Here is a 25,413-nt window from a genome sequence, read left to right on the forward strand (position 1 = left end):
TAGAAAATATATGGCAATAATTCACTCATATTTACAAACTGATGTATTCACACACTGAACTTGAACCCCAATGTACTTACAGATGTATGACGTAGATGACAGAACTATAATTCACTCTGTTGATATTTAACACTAACCCTGACATACTTACATACAGTGTTTATGTTGATATCTTCAACAATATCCCAGAATCGTTCCACAATATCCTGGACTGTTTTCTTACACACTCCCTAACAAAGAGAATCTAGTATAATACATGATGATGTGTGCCTAACATTTATAGAAATAAATACAATTTTCACCTCCGAAAGGTCTTGTTTCAGGCACTATCAACTCAGTTCAGAATTAAAACTACTTGTAATCATTTGTCAGTTCCATAGGGTCAGATTCTTTACAGTAGGTGTCTGACTTGTTAGCAATAAATATCAACAATAAATGTACAGCACACAATCCACTTCTTTCAAAATAATATTTGAAAAAAGTCAAGCATATATATACAAATTCGTTACATTGTTATCACAGATGTATCCAGAGCTTTAAATAGTCTTTTTTTGTTGTTGTCAAAGTCAATACAGATAAGTTCAGTTACTTTAGAATACCCTTTGACAAGGCAAATTATTCTTCAGTAGTTTTGTTATTACAAGTTGTGAAACTCACCTCAGAAATTACCTGCTACAGCTAAAGTCACACCTGGTCTAACTTAACTTTTACTAACTTGCTTCTTTCAGTATTTGCACATATTTATAAAGCATGACAGAAAAATCTAGAAATATCTAGCCCTCTAATAACAACATTACACATAACAAAAAGCTTCAAGTAAAATGATGTCAAAAATATTACAAAGTCTAGTACACTTAAATTACATACACAACGTAACACTTGTACAGAGTTATGTAACAAAACAGGTCATAAATATTGCTTTTAAAACTTGCTATAAAAATTAAATAATCATTCAATATTACATCACTAACTAAAAACTCTTACACCTAACAGTCTTGTCTAACCAACATCAATAATACATTATAAACATTTTACAAAAAAATTACTTTGCATCATTCAAAACTTTAAAACTTTCACTAGTTTTAATTTCAAGCTTCATATCAAAATGCAATGAACTGTAATAAACTTGAAGATGTTTCCAAGTTTATGTAATCGTAATGAATAAACAATCCACAAATCTTATACTGTACTTATCTAAACTTGTTTTCAAGTATCACGGTTCCTCACATATTCATATATTTTATGTAAACAATGTGCCTGATACATGTTACCTCTTCGCAGTAGCCATGAATACACGGCGTTCCATCTCGTAAGATTTCTTCTGGGGGCACAGGTCGACAAGTAGAGTTCAAAGTGGATCTACAGCATCGCTTACAAGCGTCCTTTTCTGTTAACATGATGGATTCATGTCAGTTATTCTTAATGTTGTTTGTAACATTTGTTTTAAAAACATTAGTTTCTCAAGATTGAAATGTTTCTTGGAATGCAGTGGTTAAAACAAATTTTAACATATTGAAACAAAAATGGTTTTACTAATTGGGAAGAATAAATCTGATGCTTTAAAATCAGTGTCTTAGGTGTTTATTAGATGAAAAAAGTTCCTAAGATTAGAATATCTTACTAAGGTTTGTTTAAGTACAAAGCTATACGATGGACTGTATGTGCTCTGCCCATTAAAACCGATTTTTAGTGTTATAAGCCCCTCAGGCTTACTGCTGAGCCATTTAAGGTAAGAAAATTACTCCAAATTAATAAGCATTAGTAGTACAGCAATGAATCAACCTGCATTTTATATTTTCTTTACATATTTAAATTTTCTCACAATATGGTTCCTTAAGAAAGGTTCTCACCAAACTCTATTGCAAAACAGCTTTAAAATGTTTAGTATCTGCAAATATAAAGACCCTCAGGTTTCAGTTAAAGAAACTAAGTGATTTGCATACCTTGGTCACACATGCAAGAATGCTGACCCATTGTCTCACAGAAAGGAACACATTCACCGTTTTTACAACGGCCCCTGCAACACAGCATATAACATTATAACAATTAGAGTCGACATGAAAATGGAAATTACAACAGATAGAATCCACATGAAAACACACATTATAACAACCATGGCCCATACAAAAATTATAACAACTAGTTGAGGTAAGAAAAGATGCTTTAACAACTTGGGTGTTCTTCTATCATATTCCTGCTATATGTTAAAAGTTGGTACCCTTAACTCACACCAAAAACTCAGCTAAAAAACAGAACTCTAAACAAGATTAGACACCAACTAAAAAGCCAAAAACATTTAGAAGAGTAATAGTTATGATTAACAGTAATTAGAATTCTATCTTGCATCTCTTATAAAAAAAACAAAAACCTCTACAATACAGGACTCAAAGATAAATCTTATCTATCTAGACATTCTTTGTCATCTTCCTGGGGACAGCAAGTCTCATGTACAAATCTTACCTGTTTATACATTCTTTATCATCTTCCTGGGGACAGTAAGTCTTGCATACAAATCTTACCTGTCTAGACATTCTTTGTCATTTTCCTGGGAACAGCAAGTCTCACGTACAAATCTTCCTGGGGACAGTAAGTCTCGCATACAAATCTTACCTGTCTAGACATTCTTTATCATCTTCCTGGGGACAGTAAGTGTCAGATACAAATCTTACCTGTCTAGACATTCTTTATCATCCTCCTGTGGTTTAGATTCTGGGCATTCAGCAGACCTACCAGTAAACATCAGTTAAGGGACCAAACGTGATCCATCAGGTAATGGTTTCTTTATATTTAGAAAAATAAAACAGATGTATAATAATATCAAATGACTAAGCTTCGTCAGCAACTCTTTCAAGACCAATAAGCACCATCCTGTACATTAAACTTTATATTCTAGGTAAAATTAATAATTACATCTTTAGAATTCTTAACAATAAAATATTTTTGAAGTGGGATTTCAACAGTTGTTTAATGTAATGTACAAAGAAGTTTTAGTGGAACACCAAAGAGCCATCCCTGTAAACAATGTTAATTTGGTTCAGAATTTTTATGTTTTTATATCCCTTCAGAATATAACTATTTCTTGTTTCTCATGTGATTATCTTCTTCATTTTCAGCAGTTTTATCACTAAAGTCCTTTGTTCCCTCTTTTATGTGACAGCTTTCAAAACAAACAGTTAAAATCAGCACTTACATGCAACAGAACAGAGCAAATTAAAAACCATTTACCTTGAGTTAATATTGTGTGATGATAACCTCTCTTAAACCAGGATAACTTTATAAAATTTAGTAAATTCAGGTTTAAAATTTAGCAGTAAATATCAATAACCATCCACACATATGATTCTTTTAAAAACTTAAATTAAGAACTGAAAACTAGTTTGGTTAGCCTAACTAATACATATCTTTATGTCCTTTCACTTTATGGTTTTGCTGCTGTAAATCAGCTCTCTTTAATCAAAATGAAAACAAATAAAAACAATCCACTTGTACTTTTAGGTGAAGATGGAGTAAAAATGTTAGACTGATAACTCATGCGACTTTATGAGTAGGCATGCAAAAATGTTTTGTCAAATTTGAGTTTTTGTTGAATAACTTTAGAAATGCAACTTATATTTACAACAAATGGAAATCCTAACTGCAGGTTGTAAAGGTATATCAAGATTTAAAGAAGCTCATTAAAGTTAAGACTTATCAAATAATGTTTCCATACTTGGTATGAAGGAGGAAAGAGGAAGAAACTCAACCAATATTGAAAAAAAAGAATTTTCATGTATTTCTTAGTGGATTGCCTTAAAATTTAGCATGTTAAGTAATTGGCCAGCAAATCACATTCACTGAAAATATATAATAGTTTAAATTACCACAGTTTGAGCTATAGAAGGTGAAAAACTGCTGAACTATCACTTATGTTGATAACACAGACTGTGTCCTGTTGGTTGTTTATTTGATTGCACGGCACACTATCAGAAATGTTGATTAATTTTTCATATAGTTTTAACAAGCATATTTACCACTGTGAGAGTGAACAATCACCAATACCCCTCTAGTCTGGAAATGGTTAAAATAATGCTCTGTTTATAGTAATTTCTTAATGTAAGATCAACATAAAGTTATACCCGTGCTTGTGTTTTTATAACAGCCACATTGAGATATGTGCAATGTCCACCAAGGAGAATCAAATCCCTGATTTTAGTGCTGTAAATCCAAAGACATATTTACTGCCATCACACAGGGAAACCATAAATTTATAAGAAATACATTTTTCTCCTAAATATAAGCTGTCAAGAATGGAAATGTAATGTTTTCATACAAAACTAACAGATATATATATATTTGTTACTCCTGTATATCAGTATATAAAAACTTTCATTAGTTCTAGAACATGAAGGATATTTGCAATATGCTTCCTGTTTACATGCATTTCTCTGAGCCTGTCTACAGATGTCCCCTGTGACAATCAAACGGCATCCCCGACAACATGGAGAATTCTTATCACTGGAAAAAACATACAAAACCCACAAACTAATAAGTTGAATCTAATGAGTCAACACACTAACCAACTTCTACACTTTCCACAAACAGATAACCATTTTAGTAACTTCTACACTATCCATGAATAAAGTGTTCAACTGTTTACTAACTTTTAACCTATCAAACCATTACAAAATATTTTAGTAAATCCAAAATACAACTGAAAAAAAAAATTTAATAATCAAAAGCATCATAACAGTTTTTAACAATGAGAGTTGAAAAAAAAAAAACACCACCACCACACACAGCACTGATAACAGAATTAATAAAACACAATACTACAATGATACTAGGAATAATAACAAACAATGATACACAGACCTGCACACAGCACCATTCCTAAGCTTGCAGTCAGTATCACAACAAGGATCATTATCTTCACTGCCAATCAGGCCTGCATCACACTGTTCATTTTCTTCGACCAGTGAGTTACCACAGAATGACGCCTCTGGTTCTGAATGAAAAATTTGGTGTAATATATCAGGTAACTGGTAAAGGCTGTCAGTCATTTCTTATTTCATATAACATAGCTTATAGAATGTATTAACTCTTTGCAACTGGCTTGGTATAATATATACACAGTTTGTTTACATATCTGCACACACACAGTTTTTGCACTATAACTTTTAATACAGCAAATGTTTCTTCAAAACATTTCACAGGCTTTTAGTAAAGATTACAAGCATTTTCTATACCCAAAATAAGATTTTCAATGAAATACTTTTTACAAAAGATTTGTTTATGAAAATAGTCTGTTTTGTTACTAGTCCGAGCATAAAGTGATTTAATGTTTTAATTAAAAACTATTCTTCATGACAAAAATCTCAAATATTATTTCTCTAATATCTAAAATATCTTAAATACATTTCAAACATTTGTTTTCAGTAAGACTTTATATTTTGTTATTTTCTACAACTATGTTGGGTCTGTCAATTGAACAATCTTGTAAACATCATAAAAAATTAGGAAATATAAATTATGCTTTTCTCATGCTAGAATGACTACTTTTATAACATGAAAATACAAATGTTTAGTCTAAATAACTTTAGATTAAGTATCAAAACACTACATATGAACATGTATATTTATCATGTTTTTATTACACTGACCTTCCAGTCATGCCTAGCTAACATTACATAACTTGAATTGACACAGTGCACATGCACTCAAGTCATGTTTTCAGTGATATAAAAAAATCCACCAAGTTAAAATCAGCACTTACATGCAACAGAACAGAGCAAATTAAAAACCATTTACCTTGAGTTAATAGAAAAGGTATTTTCTACTACTTATACTTGTGTTAAGTAATAACACAAAGCAAATAGTTTTGGAGTTACCACAGTAACTGAGTGTGTTACAATCAGTAACATATTACTGTAACATATAATATAATATGATCCATATTAAAAGACACAATATAGTCTTCCCTGTCTTGACTTTGTTTTACTGGACTAATATTTTGTAATATTCAGTCACATTTCAATTATTATACATTACACACACACACACACACACACAGAAATAATTTATTATTGTTCCTAAAATGCAGAAAAATAAATAAAGAATTAAAGCAAACAATTATCTCTTCTCACTCAGCCTTTGTACTCGGTTGCTGCTGGACCCAGGTTGTAAGCCTATTAAAATTTTGCACATGGAGGATAATTTTTTTTAGGTTTTATATATACACAGTTGAATAGCCAAACAAACATAAATAACTACACTGATACCATAGAGTTTAACTATAATTTATTAATCCTAGTAACTAAGATGTATTTAATTTTAAAAAAAAATAAAACATTGAACAGACTGAAAACACAACCTATCTCATTGAAATCTTGGATCAAAAGAATGTGGTAGCCTTTTCACAGATTAAAATGACTGAGAAAACCATTCTAGGTACATTCTGAACTGTTGATTGGTTATTCACATATCATATATTGAAGTAAGTGTATTTTAGGGACTGTTTCTAAAAATATAGAGATGAACAGGGCCACCATGTTTCATTCAGTATATGATCCATGTCTCAGAAAATTAAAAAGATACAAGGTTCTTACTTCATATTCTAGCTTGTTAATATTAGTAATTTAAGTTCCTGATTTGTATGAAACTATAGACTTAGTATTTTGATATCACAAACACCTAATTTTAAACAATGCTGCATTCAACATACCAACGTGACTCACTAAAATCCATATTTAAATATGTTCTTTTTTATTTACTTTTAAATTGAGAAATTAACTCATATATAATATAAATTGAATTATAATCTACAATTTGATTCCAAACTTACTGACATAAAAGTTTGAATGCAAATCAGTAAACACATGAGAAAGCCTTTGAGCCCTGATCTGCTGTGAAAGGGTTAAACAAAGGGGAGAAAACTAAAAGTTTTGTGCATACCAGAGAAACACTTCTGGGCTTTGGCTTCTAAAACAGCAAAGATGGACCTTCGGCTACAGGGAGAAAACATCTACAAGAGATAGACAAAAATGACAGTGAAAAACTATGGCAACTAAAACCGTCACAATTGTACTTAAGACCTGTTAAACCTTGAGATTCTAATAATAATAATAACCACAAGTCACATGTACTATGCTTAGTTCTAACAACTAACAATCAACACATTTATTGTTTTCATTAATGGACATTCTTTTCTTATTTCATCAATAAGTTTGAAGCTAAGCATGTCTTACTTTACAAGAAATACAGTGGTAGATAGAAGGAACCTATGGAGATTGTAAAAAAAAAAACAACCTACAACGACAAAGAAGTTTATGGAGTTAAAAAACTAAAACTTGGAGGTTTGATTCCCCCAGTGAACAAAGCACAAATATTTATATGCAAAAACGGCTCGTTTGGGTTGAGAAAATATTTTACATACAAGAGCGAACGACGTTTCGACCTTCTTCGGTCATCGTCAGGTTCACAAAGAAAGAGGTAACTGACCAAAAGCTGACCACATGTTTGAAAGGGGTTGTGTAATTGAGTGTCGGAATGTAGAGGGCGGTATTAGATGTTTGAATATATATTCAAGGACAACAACAGTACCAAAACCACCCACTTCTCTGTCTACAACCAACAACAGTAACAAACTCCACTATTACTTTGCTAGATTCATGAACTACAACAATAGTAATAATACCTACAATATTCTCTCAGATGTTCATAATGACAGTTATATTGGTGTGTGAAGGAGGAAAAGTAGAACATTTTGAAACTATATAAAACAATATAAACTTAAGTAATATATTTATAGAACTATCAGATTTCCTCAGGGCAACATAACTCAGTGACTTCATGCTTTGGATTTACAGTCAGGTGGCTGAATTCGAAGTTGGCCCAAGTTATGCAACTGTGGCCTTGAACAAGGCACTTCACCCCACTTGTTCATCTTCTCAACTCTAAGCAGGGGGTTAACCTATGACAGATAGGGTCACCATCCTCAACTGTTTGTATTACTTGAAACCACAGTACAAAAGTATAGGCCTTAAGTGCCTTGCAGAGGCATAGCTCAGATTTACATTTATTTAACTAAAAATAAATTTTCTCTAATTTATTTGAGTTGTACAACCAAATATTCTAAATACTAGGCAAAAGTAATTAATCAAATGACAAAGCACATCCACTAGAAACAGCAGAAGATTCACTTATTACATACAGTGCAAAATTATTTAATGCAACTTCTACGACTTTCTTAACTATAGTAGGCAATGTGTAGTTGAGATGTTGTAAAATGCTTGACATTCCTGATTGGATGGTTAAGATTGATGCATTTAGCAGTAACCTTAGCTTTATTGTGATACTTCTTAACACTATCCTTCAAATTATCAGGTTCTTATGGTTAAGACTGATGTGTTTAACAGCAACTTTGTCTTTACTGTGATACTTCTTACCACTAACCTTCAAATCAGGTTATGCAATAATCTGGGTTATAAACCACAACTGATTACCTTGTTATTGCGGTCATAACCACTGACAGAATACGTGTACATTAGAAAAGATCCACCGTGTCGAGAGTTAGGGGAACACTCTGGAATATCAGGATCGTGTTCACTTCCCCAGTTGTGGCCTATTTGTGTTAATAAGTACACATCACAACAAACACGTTAGTAATTATATATTAAGTATTATAATTCAGAATACATATTATTTCATAAGAAAATAATATAAATTTTGAGAGGAAAAAAAAAAAGTCAAGCGAAATCATTTATCGAAATACATTTCACAGCTCTTAAAAATATGGGAAATACAACATTAAAAAATTTATATAATGTTTAGGTTTGATAAACAATTCTTAGAAAAAACAAAAACTTGTAATACGTATTTTATTTATATATATATAATAGAATGACTAAATTTGTAGTGGAACCTGCAGATCTGTGTATAGACCTGTGTGAAAATAGCAAAATCAAGAGTATTTTGTTTTATATATCATATGATTATGGTTTTATTCCACTGACGTCTATGATATATTTTACTTCAAAACTGTTTTGATGGAGTACAATTTTACCTTCCATCTCATCAGATTGTGCTCCATCTCTGAAAGGTCCCGAGACAATAAAAAACTAAAGGATGAAAGTGTGAACTTACCAAATTCTGTTCCATCCATGCATGAAAACATGTGAGGGAATGAAAAAAATACATTAGTCATTTGTATCATTATGTTCTAGTTAAGATAATATTTTAATGTCTAATATCAGTTTTTATTTACCATATTCAAATACTGAACTCTAAAACAAGGAAAGAAAGTAACATGAATCTCAGCTCAATGGCTAAAAACTTTGACAAATACAATTATTTCTGTAAGCAAACAAATACTGTTGCAGTACTAATTATAACCAATGTAAGATTCAAATTCAGTGTAATGTAACTTCATGCTGAGATATTTAACAAAGAGACAAATATTTAAAAGTTAAAGTAGGCAATGTAAACAAATGCAATTAACAAAATATGTGGCTCTCTAAACGATATATGCTAATAAGGGGCATTTATTTTATATTTAACACAATGCAAATCTGTCAGCATTAAAAAGCTAAAAGAAAAACCTGAAAACAAAATCATTTAGGGTGGAAAACAACAACACAAAAATCAACATTATTCTTTATATAATGTCAGTTTTAAATAATTTGGAACACAAAGGCAACAGCATGCTTTACAGAGAACATTTTGGCCAAACCAACAGGACATACTGCAGACAACGAAGCAAAGCTGACCTCTCAAATTACAGACAACAATGAGACAAAGCTGGACAAAACAAATTATGGATATTATTGTGGCAAAAACAACAGTAGAGATTATATACAATATTATAGCAGAACTAATAGCATGAGCTACATACAACAATGTGGCAAAGCTAAAAGCACAAGCTAGAAACATTATTATGGTAAAGTTCAAAGCATAGGTTACAGACAGTACAGTGGCAAAGCCAACAGCAGAGATTACAAATAGCATATTAAGAAAGTTGCAATACAGATACAGGTCCACAATCCCTTTTCCAAAATCCTTGAGGCCAGATATGTTTCTGAATTCAGAATGTTTCGGATTTTAGAACAAATATATCACCCCAATAAGGTCTAGGGCAGCACCCCATAATCATATATAGTGGTAGTTCTGACACCATATTCTTCAGTAAAATGCTGCACAGACACACCACGATCACGCTTCTGTAATACCTCCACTTTGTGTTATTGATAATGTCAGATGCTTCTTTTTCCTTTTCTCACTGTTACCCATAGGGTATCTGCAACTCTTTTTAACATTTTCACAGTGAAATTAAACAAAGTCACAAAATACAAAGCAAGAAAAAAATATCAGCACACAGCAGACACACGTGTGACCAGTAGGAGTGCTGAGACACAACTGATACACCTGTCAAACCTGGGCCACACTGCCACATCACACCTGAGTGACATGGATCAAGTGGTGTGTGGAGTTGGGTCAGCTGTTATACTGATGCTCCACACTCCACAAAAACAACTTCGGTTTTTGGAGCTTTTCAAATTTTGGAACTTCAGATACTAGATTGTGGACCTGTATTAAAAAACATTTTGACAAATCAACAACATAGATATAAAACATTTTGAAAACAACAATAGAACAGATTATAGACAATGCTGTGGCAGAGCCAAAAGCACAGATACCAGACAACATTCTGACAAGACTATCATATTAGATATTGTTTTTTATTCCATTAAAATCCTCATACCATGAGCTGTTACGAGATCGGCTTCTCTGGTGATTACACGTTTACCATAATGATTTCTGGAAGTGCTCAATCCCGAATTTAAATAAAGCGTGTGTCCATTTTTTACGTATCCTACAGCAGAGAATTTAGATATGTCTTTCACTTAGTTTTTAAAACAATAACATAACCTATGAATTGAAATGTTTGAAATATGCCTTACAATGTAAGGATTACTAAAGCAAACACTATTTTTCATACTTAAATATTAAACATTACACATTTCTCAACAAGCACTCTTTATACAATAAAAATAATGTATAATAATGAAGCCTTTCAAACACAAAGATGAATAATCCTTCAAAGCTACAACGTTTTAAGATACTTCAAAGCCCCTTTTATTTTTTTCGTGAAGTGGCTTTTAAGACAAAATGTAATACTTTTATACCTTTGTCGCATTAACCAAAAGTTTCAATAGAACATAGTATTTTAAGAACACGATCTAATTTACAAAAAATTATGACAGATCATTAAATGTATAAGAGTATTTTATCTCAATCCAGAGGTGATTAAAACATTGTAATATTTCGTCAAGAGAAAAATATTAATTTTGTAGGCTAACAGAAAATATTTGATCTTTTGAATTTTTACTACTATTTTAAAATAAATATTAAATAGGACAACTCTAAATTAGGCAGTGTTTAAATTTTATATGTTTCAAAACATTTTTTAAATCTTGTCCAGCAACTAAGACTCAATTTCAGATAATTTACTGCTAACAACTTCCTCCTTTTATGGTTAAATATTCTTCTTTAAAAATGCTTATTACCTATATATTTTTTTAAGGATATATATATATATATATATATATATATATTTTAAGGATACCTAATCATGTCATATTGCATATGAACTGTTAGACATCAGTTCAAAAGTTGAAAAATATTATTTTGGAGAAGTTTGTCAAATGAAAGATCAAAATATTCCCAAGTGCTTCTTTAGGTGTTTTTTTAAATTTTGCACAAAGTGCAAGACTAGAGGGAAATGAGCTAGTCATTACCACCCACCATCAACTCTTGGGCTACTCTTTTATCAACGAATAGTGGGTTGGCTGTACCATTATAATGACCCCACAGTTGAAAGGGGCAAGCATGCTTGGTGTGGTGGGGATTCATGTTTAAAATCTATTTTACTACAGTAAATTGTAACAAAAAATTATTTATCCAATTAAATAAATCAAAAAATTAATTTTTAACACAACAGAAGATAAAGAAGTCTGAAGTCAATGGCATTTTTATATATACACAAATTTCACCAAATACGAACATGAAGTAATTCGAACATTTAATGCAAGTCTGAATTGTGGCAAAAAAAAATTACATAACAGATACATTCATAATTGTATTGATCTAATAAACTGAATATCAAAATTAGAAATACAATATTTATAACTAAGGGTTCCTATAGCAACAGTGTATTATTTGGATAATAAGTTTCCATTGTGACAGTGCTGTTTAGCTAGATTCAAAGTGATGGTATACTTAGCTAGTAGGTTTCATTGATGGTGTATTATGTGGCTAGTAGATTCCATAGTAATGGTGTATCATTTAGCTAGTAGTTTCTGATAATGACAGTACTCGAACCAAGTAATTTAAATTTTAAAGTTGACCTCTGAATTAACTCTATTAGACTCAGGTGAGTCTCTGGCATGATTTGTTTTATTCAATTGTGAAAATAAAACCAACAGATGAAATAATTTGAAAACTCAAACTTTCTATGGATCTGCAGATAAAATATTTTTTATATACAAGATATTTGTACAAATTTTCAGTTTTAAAGATTCATGTTTTTTTTAAAAAAGTTATTTAAATGCCTACCTTTTTTGCAGATTTAAATCAATTTTTGTCTTACAAAATTTTCAAAAATCTTTTCAAAAAAGATACTACCTTGCAAAACTGTCAATTTTATCTTTGTTTGGATTTAAATAACAGTTTCATGTTTCCTATTACTGGTATACAATAACTATTTTACTATATCAAAATTATAAGCCACCTTTCTTTTGAAAATGTTAATCAAAAAGTTTTATTTAATATATATAAAAGAATGACAAAAAAAAAATGGTTTAACATAGGTGTAGTACTGAAGAGATAGATTTCATTATGAATTAGTACAAATGAAAGTTGAGAACTCGTAAAATGGACTCCACACTTGAATGGAAGAAATACTAAGATGACAAGGAACAGATTTTAAACCAATTTTCTTACATTTCTTTTTGGTAATTTTCTTAGTCCATTCAAGCAGTTACTTAGGCTGTTATGGCACAGTGTAAACATAGCCTTATCAGCAAAACAAAAGGTGACATGATCAAGTGAAAATTATTTAACTAAGCCTACCTCATTCCAAATCAAATACAAAATTATAAATCATGATTAAAAAAAAATTCAGGACTGTGGTAGAATATATTCACAATCGTCTTTTCTCCTAGCAACACGTCACCAAGCTATGATCTTATTTCTTTCCAAGCTCTAGGTGAATCTGCTTAACTAGAAGGCAACATTACACATTTAGACCAGTAGCCTTTAACCTCCTAAAGCTGAAATAGGCTACTTAGATCACACCAGCACAATCAAAATTGAAAAGCAGTAGATGGCTAAAAATCAATAAAACTACACTTTTATTTAAGTTATAAGGCTTAAATTAGCATTATTTAACTCAAATCTCTCATGATTTTCCTTCTAGTGGGCTAAGAGTATTGTATTATGCTCATAAAAAATTCAGGAAATTTGTGGGGATTAATGATTTCATTTAACACATATTGAAATAAGTCAAAATGTTTTTGTTGATGATTAGTATTAATAATATATTTGTTTTATTCAATAAATTTCAGTTTTGAAGCATTATAATTTTTGCACATTGGGTAATTAATATATTAAGTTGGGTGACAAACCATTAGACAATTTGAATGGACTCCAAGTGTTTGAGATACATAATCAAACCACAGTTGCAGATGGATTTTAAAACGTCATTGTGATAGAGTTAGCAATGAGTACAGTGCTTAAATAAATATAACTTGCGTCTCCTACAGATTTTGTGAAATTATAATCTTTCAAATACATGACAATATTGTTAAGTAGCAGGTCAGAGAGATTATTAAATTTCACATACAGTTATTTCTAACTCTATACAGTTGACTTAAGAAAGGTCAACCAGTTAGGAGTTAAAACTTACAAGGCAAGAAGCCTCAATGATCCAGTTATAATGAAAGTGTTGATTGTGTTGGGTACTGCACTGTGGCTCAAGCCTTGGACTTTCCAACTCCAGCAAACTAATGACCAGTTCATGTGTAGACTGTTTTAATGTATCATAAAGTATACTACAAGTACTTGTCAACAGTGAATGTCTGATTAAATTCTTATGTAAAAATTGGGTCACAAGTTCAGAATATTGTATTACATGCAAGCATGCAGTTCAAGTATTTAAAAGAGACAATAAAGATTAATAGAAAGCAAGATTAAAAACAAAATCATTCCATCTCAGACATTAGATGTGCATTAATGTTTTCAGATCTATAGGAGAACAAACAAAACAAAATGTTACACTTCCATTCCTCAAGAAAGAACTTAAAATGAACAGAAACTACAAGAAATAGAAAAACAGAACCTTATGAAAATCCAACCCAAGGAGAAAAATTAATAAAATGCAAGTCATATCAGAGTAAGTGTTACATTCTTGAGTACAGTGAGACTTGTAGGGTTGAAATGTTAATGTGTGGTCAAATACATTTTCTTAATGTTAATATTTTAATGATAAATTCAAATATATTAAGTCTAAAAAGAGTAGTATGTATTAATTCTGTTATTAATATTTAATTCATTAACACTAATGCATCTTAACATGATGTTTATAACACAGAAAAAATTAATTTTAAAGCACAAAAGATTAAGCCAATTTCATTATAAACATAGTTAAAAATCTGTAATTCAGTTAACTTATTTTAACCTTCAGTATTGTAAACTTAATTTTGTCTTGTGTGTCAGTTGAAGTTATTTTACACAGACCATTTAAATTCATCCTTTATATCAATAACAAATAATTGACACATTTTCATTTGCTCTAACTTCTAGCTTTTTTAATGCATTTAATCACAATATATCTATTGGCTTTTAACTGTAACAATTATAAATGACAGACATTGGTTCATGTCAGAGGTTAAGATTATTTGCTACTGACACCTTTAAAAATGTGATGAAGCATCTGTGATAGAAATATTAATTTTTTCTGTTATCACTTTAAACGATAAAACTTAGTCTTAAACCAACTATCTAAAACATATTCATTACCAGATGCTGTTGTCTCAACACAAAGAGACAATTAAGAAACTTTAACCACTGAAATTTTTACACTTCTGATCCTACATACACAAAAGAATCTCGAAAAACAAACAAATACCAAATTTCAACAAGTTTCACAGGAATTACACTCATCACAAGTGAAAGAAAAAAGAATGACTTAACAATAGTAAAGGATGTACCTGGGCTACAAATCCCACCAACAGAATTACGTCGCGGAGACCCGACGTAAGCTAACCCTAGTATTCCTCCATCAAACTTTTGATCAGTGAAGAGATGAGCAAGACAAAAGGTGCGATGATTTGAGCTGCGGGAGAACACCTGAGAAGTGGACAAGCAAGGATGGTAAGTAGTTTAGTAGAACAAGTTCAAGCGCGGTAACAGACAAATCAGCAAAGCTGAAAGCGGCTCTGTGCTGAAAGACAAAACAGTCTTTGTACTTCAATATCAGGAACAGGTTGAAAGGAACTGTTGGTGCTATGGTTCCTTACTTTTCTAGCAGGAATTATTAGTTCACACTGCTGAAGCTGTTTTATTGTACAAGTTGTCATGCTCTGTGTGGCTGTGAAGAAAATTTAAAGTTTCTGGGACAATCAAGAAGTCAGCACATTATTTGTTTTAAAATATGTTTACATACACAACTGTAACCTTGTACAATCTGTGTTTTTAGGTAGTTCTATATAGTTTGGTATGAATCGGAAAAGGAAAACTAAAAATGCAACACACACACACACACACACACTCTATAAAGGACATACAATAATTGAGAAGTGTATTCATTAGTAAAGTAAAATGGATGATCTATGAGCTAATTAAATCCTGAAAGTTATTACCCAATTGTAAAGTTCCCAAAGAAAAAAATTTTCCAGCATATTTCAGATAACAGTATGGATGATAAATGTTGGCAAAAAATTATTTTATTCATCAAAAGATGATTAGAGAGATGTGTATACAAGAAAATGTATTACTTATACAAAAAATTGTATTATTTATACAAGAAAATGTATTATGCAGCAACTATGTGTGATACTGACATTTATCATAGTCATACAAGGGTTGTAACAGTAAGTGATTAAATGCAGAGTTTAAAAACTCGAAACAAGCCTTTAGCTGTGGCCAATACATCATGAGGCACTGAAATCATGTTTACTGTTGTTCACACATAATGATGGAACTACTTAATACCTCACCAGAAATAATGGACAAACATTTGTGTGTCAAAATTTGTCTGCTTCTTTCATTCCAAAAATATATTTCTAACCGTTTCAGGCAATATACAACTTTTTCTACTTGTCAAAAACAATGAGGAAGAAAGAAAGAAAGATAGCTGATAATTTTTTTCACTCAAAATAAAAATTACTGGGACCAAAATATTAAAAAAATCTTGCTTTTTCTAAAAGCTTATAAATTGACTTTCCTATTTCATTTGAAAATACAGTTCTTACAGTAAGTCAGTTACTGCTACAGACTGACTGAGTGAAGTATGATAATGCCGTAGACAATGGCTAATTGAAGTCTTACTGCCATAAGTAACATTTGAGTGAAGAATTCTATTGCTGTAAACAGCGTCTGGTTATGTCTCTCAATACCTAAACATTGTGCGTTTTCTTAAAATAGTAACAGCCATTAATTACAAGGGTATGACAAAAACCATTCTTTGAGGATATTAACATATGTAGTTTCATAACTTGATTACATTTCATGAATTTGAAAAACCTTTTCAATAATTATTTTGTAAATATACAATGATTTCTACATCAGTTTTATTGTTAATCACCAAGAATAAAAACCAATTGTGTAAAAGAACCACTTCTTTTATAATTTAATAAATTATGCAACAAGAGAATGTATGCATATAAATTACTCCAAAACAGGCTTTATAAAACCATGTGAAACAAGGTGCACAATAAACAGAGCATATCTAGAGTATAAACAAAGCAAAAATTAGCACTAAAAGCAAACACCACAAAATACACCTGGACTACAGATGCCACCAGGCTGGTGTGGACTGACAGCAGCTATGTAACCTAACCCAAGGATGGTTCCATCATTAGGAAAACCCTGGTGGGTAAACAGGTGACTGAGACAAAATCTAGGTGAGCTATGGCGAGCAAAATTCTGGAAGGAAAATCAGTAGTCAAAATACAAAACAGAGAGAAGTGAAACATTTTGCACAAAATATATATATATATATTTAGAAAGAAAAAAAAACACACACACACTAGAATAATACCATAAAAGTTTATACTCTTGCAATACACAGTTCTCCAACTATGATTAAATTTAAATGTAACTGTCCAAACACATTATTTTTACAGGTTATCAAACAGTACCATTCATTTACAAAATTATTCCTCAAAATAATTATTGTTTGCAAAAACAATTAATATAAATAAACAAGCTCTAGTTGTGCTACATTTTGATGGTAGTAATTAAGGGCTACCAAATTTAACAATAAAAGTTCGAAAAAAAAAGAAGAGTTGGTTAATAGTCTCTAGAGTTTAACTCAAGAATATTTCCTGAAATTAAACAAATTAAAAAAGAAATGTAACTTGTAATATCTAACACTTTCTCAGTCATTACACACAATATCCAACCTTCGTATGAACTTGAATTGGTAAATTTTAGAAATGACCAAGTCTTTCAATTGTAGGAGCCACTTAGTGCCTTCTATCATGGTACCTTACCTCAAGGAGGTCGCGTACATTCCATTCGTAGTCAGCCATATTGTAGTGCACTTCACCACGAACAACAGGTGTTGATTCTGTGTGTACCATGACTTCTTGAATGACAAAACCCATTCCTCTAAATCCACCTTGTTTGTCATTTGAATTCCACTCTGTCTCCAAGTAAACTTTGTTCACTCGATCAATCAAGGAAATCTAGTATCAAAACCAAAGCCTTTTACATCATCTGCTGTCAAGTTAAAATAAAAAATACAATAGAGCAATGTGGAGGGTGGAACACTGTTCAACTGGTGGTGTGAAACAGTTTTGTGGATATGAAAAAACTTCACAATAATATTATATTCTGTTTGCAGCAGCTCATTTCTGGGCAGATGAAAAACATTAATTGAATTTGTAAGTATTGAAAGCCTCTAGTGACTGGCACTATGGCCCTAGATCCCCTGTGACCAATGACACTCATATCATGTCCCTAGTTCCACAGTGATCTATTACACACTACCACTATGATCCTAGTTTTCTTGTCTATGATTTATACCAAGTATCATTCATTGTTAACAGTTGTTTAAAATACTGTACAAAGACCCGAGTAACAAGCTAGTCATTAGCTGTGTCCATATACGTAATCAAGATCACATCCCAGCACAGTTTTCAATTAATTATAATTAAATAACCCTTATCAAAAGTTACTTTGTAACCAGTGGAAAACCCTAAATTTGTTTTCTCTTCCTCATCAAGAAGAATCTTTAGTAGATGTTTTTTTGTAGTAACTTGGACATTTTACCTTCGAAAAGTTAATACAATAACATGAGGAACAGTATTGAGCAGATCTAAACTGTAAGACCATAATAAACTGGGACTTTAGCGGATTACAAAACCGGGTTACTTGTAAGGAAACAGCTCACCAAGGAAATGTCGAACAATTCACACAGTATTCCCTAGCTGAAAACTTTGAAACAAAACATACATTTTAGAGAAATATGAGTATTATTCAAGGTAAGTTAATTTTCACTTTGATAAGTGAAAAAAAAGGGAGATGGGTTTAGAAAATCCTTATTGAAACAATGGTTTTCACAGCTAGAAACTGAGCTAAAACTAATGTTATCAGGTAACCCACACTTGGTTAGATGTAACATACAAATTCTCACCAGGTAATTTATTGTGCCTTTCAAGTCACTTCCACCCATGTTTTGATAAAACAAGTGGTCAGCCACAAGTAAGAGAGAGCACCTGGTGTGAACAGGTTCCCAACGATACTGACTAGAGGTCTGTCTTTTCACAAGTTTTATGTCTTGTTTATTCTCTTTGACTGTTAAATTACCTTCTTCCCTTACATAGCCACAAAACCTGAAAAAAATGAACAAAACAATATAGCCAAATAGATGGCATATACCAATCTACCTATTAATTAAAAGTTTTATTTATTTGATTTCATGCAAAGCTACAACAAGAGCTATGTCTTCTAGCTGTCTATATTTTCTAAGAGCTAGATATGAGGGAAAGCAGCTAGTTAACACCATTCACTGTAAACTCTAGAAGTATTCTTGTCAAAACCTAACAGTGAGATTTCAGTGTCTCTTTCACAACTCTCTACTGAATTTAAAGTCCAACATTTAGCTCCGCAATCTGGCATGCTAACCTATGACCTTAATCTGCTCAAATAAAATGTGAAAATCCTTAAAAGTATTATAAAAGTACTAACTTCACTCATCTAATGTTACTTACCTCTGTAGAATATCTTTAACCTATTTTAACAATGCCATTTTAAACCCCCTTCTGTGAATATTATTGAATTACATTCAAAATTTAATTAAACCACTTTAATATGAAAGTATTTTAATGAAATTTCTAGTATCAAGTATAACTTAAAGTTTTATTCCTATATTTTCAAAACAACAATTAAAACTACATGTTTTTGGTGTTACGTGATCTGTTCATGGTTACAAGTTTAAACTTTACAAGCTGTTACACATGAGACTTTGAAAATAGAACAAAGGTAGTTGGCAATGAAGGTCAAAGTAAAGATTCATCCATCTTTTACTATAACCTGGAAAATTTCCAAGAATTTCTTGTTTTGGGTTTTAACATCCTAATATTTTTAACCTTAAAATCAGCCACACCCACTTGCAAAGTCAAAGCTGTGTTGCCAGGTGACAGTTGAATGGCATGCTTACAACCAATAAAAAGAGGTTTTGCACTAAACAGTTATAGGTTAAAGAAACTTCTTCCAGCATAAATATTTGTAGTATTAGACAGAAAAGAAGCTTAGACCATTGCTCTCTTGAGGTGTATGTAATGCTTGGCAAGCGTTTCTCGCCTTATATGTATTAGTGTGCTTAACAGTTAAAACTGCATTTAGGTTTTACACTTATATTTTAATAAGTTATGTATTATGTGTTTATAAATGCACATTCAAAAATTTTATTACTGTATACATTTAACTTGATGTAGTTTGACTTGTGGAAATTTCCAAGATGGTATCATTTGTGTGTTTAAGAGTTAGTGAAAGCACTTTGTCACATTGACAGGAACAGATTGGCATAACTGTGCCAAAAATAAAAGAGAACAAGGTTGGAAAGAAAAATTAAAAATAAATTATAAGTGAAAAGATAAAGATGTAAAATTATGCATATGAAAAAAGATAAAATATTCCAGAAAAATTTAAAAAGATATGTACATATTTTCATTTTTCTTAAATTTATAACTAATTACACTAAAAAACAAGTGATATTCATTTAAGATGTTCTAGAGATCACATAAATGAAGTGTGAAAACTTTAAGATAATAAATAGTATTTTTATACTCAACGAAAATCACACTACATGTGAACTATTCAGAACTAGTGCAAATAATGCATTAAATGATGAATTTTTTATTATAAATAGTAGAAAAAACAAAATTAAATGTCTTATTTTTCTAAAACTACATAATCTTATGATTGTTCGAGACAAATTAAAAACTATTTCAATAATAATTTTATTTTTTAATGAACATTCCTAAGACTTGCATACCTACAACTAGGTCATGGTTATAGGGTTAGTGTAAAACAAGGAAAATTATTATATACTGAACCAGACAATATGATTAATGCTCACTACAAACTCTCTGAGTTTGTGACTCCAAATTGAACTTTATAACTTCTATATTTGTGCATGTTCACAAATTTTGCAAGGTTTAAGGAAACATTAAGTCTTTTGTAGACAAAAAATAATTTTTTTATGAAGTATTTTCATAAAAATTTCTCTAAATATACGGAGTCAAAATGTCAACTGCTCCAAGTTATTTTAATTTTAAGTTTAAACACACTTTTCTTTATCTGAAAATTGTCCAATTTCATTTGCATAATCTGCAATACCTCCTAAATAAAATTCAAATGTTTTATTTCAGTAATTTTCTCAACCTTAACTCCACGCAAGGTTGGTCAATTTGACTGACCACATGATTACCATAAAAAATGAAACAAATCTAAATTATCTTATCCTTCTGGAATTACTTTAAATTGTAGCATTAAACTATATTTGTTTATTATAAATCTGCTTAAACTTACATGTTATTTCTTTACTACCCTTTGAACCATGCCTAACTAATAATCCTGCCACACAAGTTGTAACTTACTTGAATGCATAGCTAACATTACCCTATGAAATATGATGCATTGGACACTCATGTACATACCTTATAAAAAAAATTATCATCTTTATGTTACCTTAACTAACCTAAAAAAATTGTTTTTTTACATTATAGTTACTTTTATAATAATAAATAAAGAATACATATGAAAAGCAAGAAATATCATACTTCCTCAAGCCTTGTTTTTTTCTTTTTGCTGTTGAGTGTCAATAAAAGTTAAACTTACTGTTATACTACTGCACTAAATAACTTTGTATTTAATTACATAATGCAACAAAAAATATAGAATAATAACAACCAAAAAGCAGATAATGTCCTGCAACTACCACAGTTTTCCTGACTTTCTAACTATATGACAGGATCTGTTAAAACTTTAAGCTTGTCATTGTGTTTCCTGTGTGAATAAAGTTTGACCCGGAAGCAAAATAGACAATTCTCTGTACACAAAACAACATAATATAATACATCATTTGATATATCAAAACTCTGGCTTTCTGTTGGTTATATATAATAGTGTACTAAACATCAGACAGAACGTGACAAGTTGGCATGGCAAAAGGGGTCTGACTTTTTGGTTTATTGCTCTGTAATTAAATAAGATTGAAAGCACTAAAAATTATGCTTTGTCTGAGTGATAACAATATTATAATGAGTAATTTATGTTAAATTTCATACTTCTCAAATGGGTGATATTGAAGGAGATATGTAGATAGCAAATGTCACAATTCTCACAATAGGGGATATTAAGGATTTTTGTTTAACATTGCCTTATAAAATTAAGAGCTTAAAAACGTATATAATATTCATATTTGGATTATTAGTTATATTTTGATGCCAATTTTATTCATATACCATAATAATAAAGCACTTTAATAAAATGTTGAATGTAATTCAGTAAAATGTCATATAATGTGCAAAAATGGATGCTCGTATGGATTAAGAATAAAACAACAAACAACAGGCATGAAAGTGTATGAAAAAATCAAATTCAATTTAAAATATGTACCGTAAATGTCCTTCTTGACCGTCTCGGGTCTCTTTGATGTCTGATGTTCGATAAGCAATCATTGTTGTATTATCGTGGTCTGGCAGATGTCGCCATGCTGGTTCTACCACATAAGTTTCATCTGGTGTTTGTATTGAAGCTGTCATCATTCCTTCCTCAATATGTACAGAAACATCAGAGTTCTTCTCCCCTGATTAATTAAAAAAAAAAAAAAAAACACGTTGGAACCATAAACCTGAAAATTGTCTAAACAAAGTTTAACTCTATGAGTTACTCATAAACAGATAATTCTTCTTCTAATAATAATAAATTTCTTTTTCTATTATTCATGGCAAATATTTAGTAAACATTATAATTCTTTTGCACATAAAAAAAATTTGAGTTTTTAGTCAAACAACTTCATTAATACTTTGCCTGTGAATTTAGAGCCTTCACTGAGTTAGTTCAAGTGAAACATGATTTTTATTTCAAGAAATAAAATATCTTTTTCACCCTAAAGTTTTCATTCCTTTACACAACTCTGAGTCTTAGAAATTATTTTACTAAAACGTTATATCAATCTGCTATTTTCTTTACTGTAACAATGTATATTGCCTCTATCAATGGTGACTATAATGGGTCAAAAGAACCAAATAAAATAAACTTAAATTACCTATTTTGTTTTCTAAAGTGACTAAATATTATAACAGACAATCACCCATTATTTACTCTTACAGCTAATGTGAATAAAGTTTTCATTTTACTGTTTGTTTACAATAGCTATTAGACCCTCTAAGAATATAATGAAAGATATTTACCACAGTTCATCAAGTTATAAGCATGTCAAACAATACATGATAGGTTAATGAATATCACGAGAAGTGAGAATATCAATTTCTTGCATATATCTCAGTAAATCAAGAGTCAACATTTTACCAGATAGATATTTACAGTATAAATGTTTAATTTATGGAAAACTTAGAATATCACACACAGATAGAAAGAAAACCTAAAATGAGCCATTTTGGGCAGTGAAGTTTCATGTAAGATAGGAAATACCAACAAGTTATTTAAATATTTTGCTTTGAAATTAAAACTTATATGATATTAAATTTGATTTCTAAACTATATTTTAACCCTTTTGCTACAGGCTCAATATAACATACACAAGTTTGTTTACACATTTGCACACGTTACATAGTTGGACTATAACTTATGATACAACATATGTATCTTCAAAAAATTTGGCAGACTTAGTAGAGGTTACATGTATTTTGTACACAAAAAATCTGATTTTTAATTAAATATTACTAAAGATTTATTTATGAAAATAGAGTCTGTTCTGTTACTAGTCTGAGTGCAAAATGATTTCATGTTATGATTAAAAAACTATTCATCACAAAAATTTCAAATATTACTTGCATAACCTCTAAAACCTCCTGAATACACTTCAAATGTTTGTTTTCAGTAGAACTTTGTGTTTTATGGTATTTTCTATACTTTATACTCTAAGCTACACTTTAGTGTGGAGAATACTTCAAGGTATTACATGGATATAAACCCAGCTCATGGAATGGACTAAAAAATCCTTATCTCTACCACAGGACCAACAATTGTCCCCCATTTAAGCAAAAAAATCAGCTGCAAAACTACTAACCCTTAGATTTATTTTGTACTAAAAAAATTAACATCATATTAACTAAGCAAATAAGGAAAATATAATAAAATTACCAAAAACGTGCCCTTCAAAAAAGTTTTCTTTCTGTATAGAAACAGGTTTTTTAAGTCCAACACTGTTGATGGTGTAAGCTTTAAAAAAGGGGGAGAGAAGTCCATTGCTAGGATTGAGAATCAATCTGAAATCCCTGTGTAGAAAACAAAAAAATGCAGTTATAAAAATGGCAATCATCTCATGGGAAACTACAATAATCTCCGACTTTCTGAGGTCTCTCTAACGTCTGGTGTTTGATAAGCAACCATCATGATACTGCAGGTGTTGGCACTGCTAAAAATCTAAAAAATAAAATGAATATTTTTCCAGCTATGTCCTAGAGATTTAACAATACTGACTTCAGAAACTTTCCCTACAAAATGGATCTTTTCTACTTCAATGTTAAAATGTATAAATTAATTAAATGAGCTGATGCATTGTTATAGAAAACTTCTATAGCTTTTAAATATATAAATAATTTTACACAGTTTTTTTTTTTTCAGAATGAAAATAACATCTCAAAACACTAAAACAAAATCCCAGATCTGTAATAGGTCACAAACTCTCTTTAATCTTCCCGGTCCTCTTGGTCATTATTCTCTGGAATTGTAAGTTACTGCTCATGTCACTTTATTTACCCAACAGTGATTAAAAAAACAGTTTATAAAAAGTGAATTTCTATTTACAAAAATCTCTATTCTAATAGAACACCATGTACAGCTTTGATCTCCTTGTCTTAAACATTTTTACCAGATTCTTCTGAGAACAGAAAAGTTATTTTACAATGATAGGTTGAGAATAGCAAGTGATATTTTGAAGTTTACATGATGGTAAGGAGACAGGATAAACAGCTTTTATCAATTTGTGCTATATTCTGAAGACAACAAGATGAAAGTGCAGAAGTTTCAGATTTGGGTAAGATAAACTATGGTCCTGTTAGTTTCATTTTCCTAACAAGGTGATGATCTTATGAAAAGAGTTGTTGTTACTAACAGTGAAGGTTAGCACCTTAAACACAGTTTAAGAGGGAATTTAATGATTCCCTAAAGCTATAGTGGGTAAAACTTACTTTTTTCTTTTTTGTAAAGGGACAGTCTTGGAGAATTTAAGTCTCTTACTGTCCATGTAGTATGTTAGTTGCATAAGTTCAATAATAAAGGTTCAGAATTTTTAACTTTCAAAACAGATTTTATAGAACAAGTACAGCTATCGTTTAACCTAAACTCATTTTTAGAAAGAAAATTTTTACATTTTGGGAACTTTCTTTAAACTCAAGTGAAAAAATTCCATTTTTCAATTACAACTTTTTTCATAATTTTAATATCTATATCTTTACTTCAAAC

The 25,413-nt window shown here is 30.7% G+C and overlaps 1 protein-coding gene across 1 annotated transcript in view; it reads right to left on the minus strand.

Annotated features, from left to right (window-relative positions):
* The window catches only part of Tace (ADAM 17-like protease Tace), a 36,899-nt gene that overhangs the window by 5,383 nt on the left and 6,103 nt on the right, over positions 1–25,413 (minus strand). The window contains exons 3-17 of the mRNA XM_076484039.1: positions 24,091–24,224; positions 22,381–22,570; positions 18,893–19,091; positions 17,748–17,942; positions 17,037–17,178; positions 10,736–10,846; positions 9,121–9,126; positions 8,481–8,599; positions 6,931–7,000; positions 4,852–4,984; positions 4,393–4,494; positions 2,670–2,732; positions 1,944–2,017; positions 1,272–1,387; positions 152–230 (exon numbers count right to left, since the gene is read on the minus strand). Coding sequence (XP_076340154.1) covers positions 152–230; positions 1,272–1,387; positions 1,944–2,017; positions 2,670–2,732; positions 4,393–4,494; positions 4,852–4,984; positions 6,931–7,000; positions 8,481–8,599; positions 9,121–9,126; positions 10,736–10,846; positions 17,037–17,178; positions 17,748–17,942; positions 18,893–19,091; positions 22,381–22,570; positions 24,091–24,224 — 1,733 coding nt within the window. The remainder of the gene's footprint in view (positions 1–151; positions 231–1,271; positions 1,388–1,943; positions 2,018–2,669; positions 2,733–4,392; positions 4,495–4,851; positions 4,985–6,930; positions 7,001–8,480; positions 8,600–9,120; positions 9,127–10,735; positions 10,847–17,036; positions 17,179–17,747; positions 17,943–18,892; positions 19,092–22,380; positions 22,571–24,090; positions 24,225–25,413) is intronic.

Source organism: Tachypleus tridentatus, chromosome 13 (assembly GCF_004210375.1).
Source record: "Tachypleus tridentatus isolate NWPU-2018 chromosome 13, ASM421037v1, whole genome shotgun sequence".
Taxonomy (NCBI): domain Eukaryota; kingdom Metazoa; phylum Arthropoda; class Merostomata; order Xiphosura; family Limulidae; genus Tachypleus; species Tachypleus tridentatus.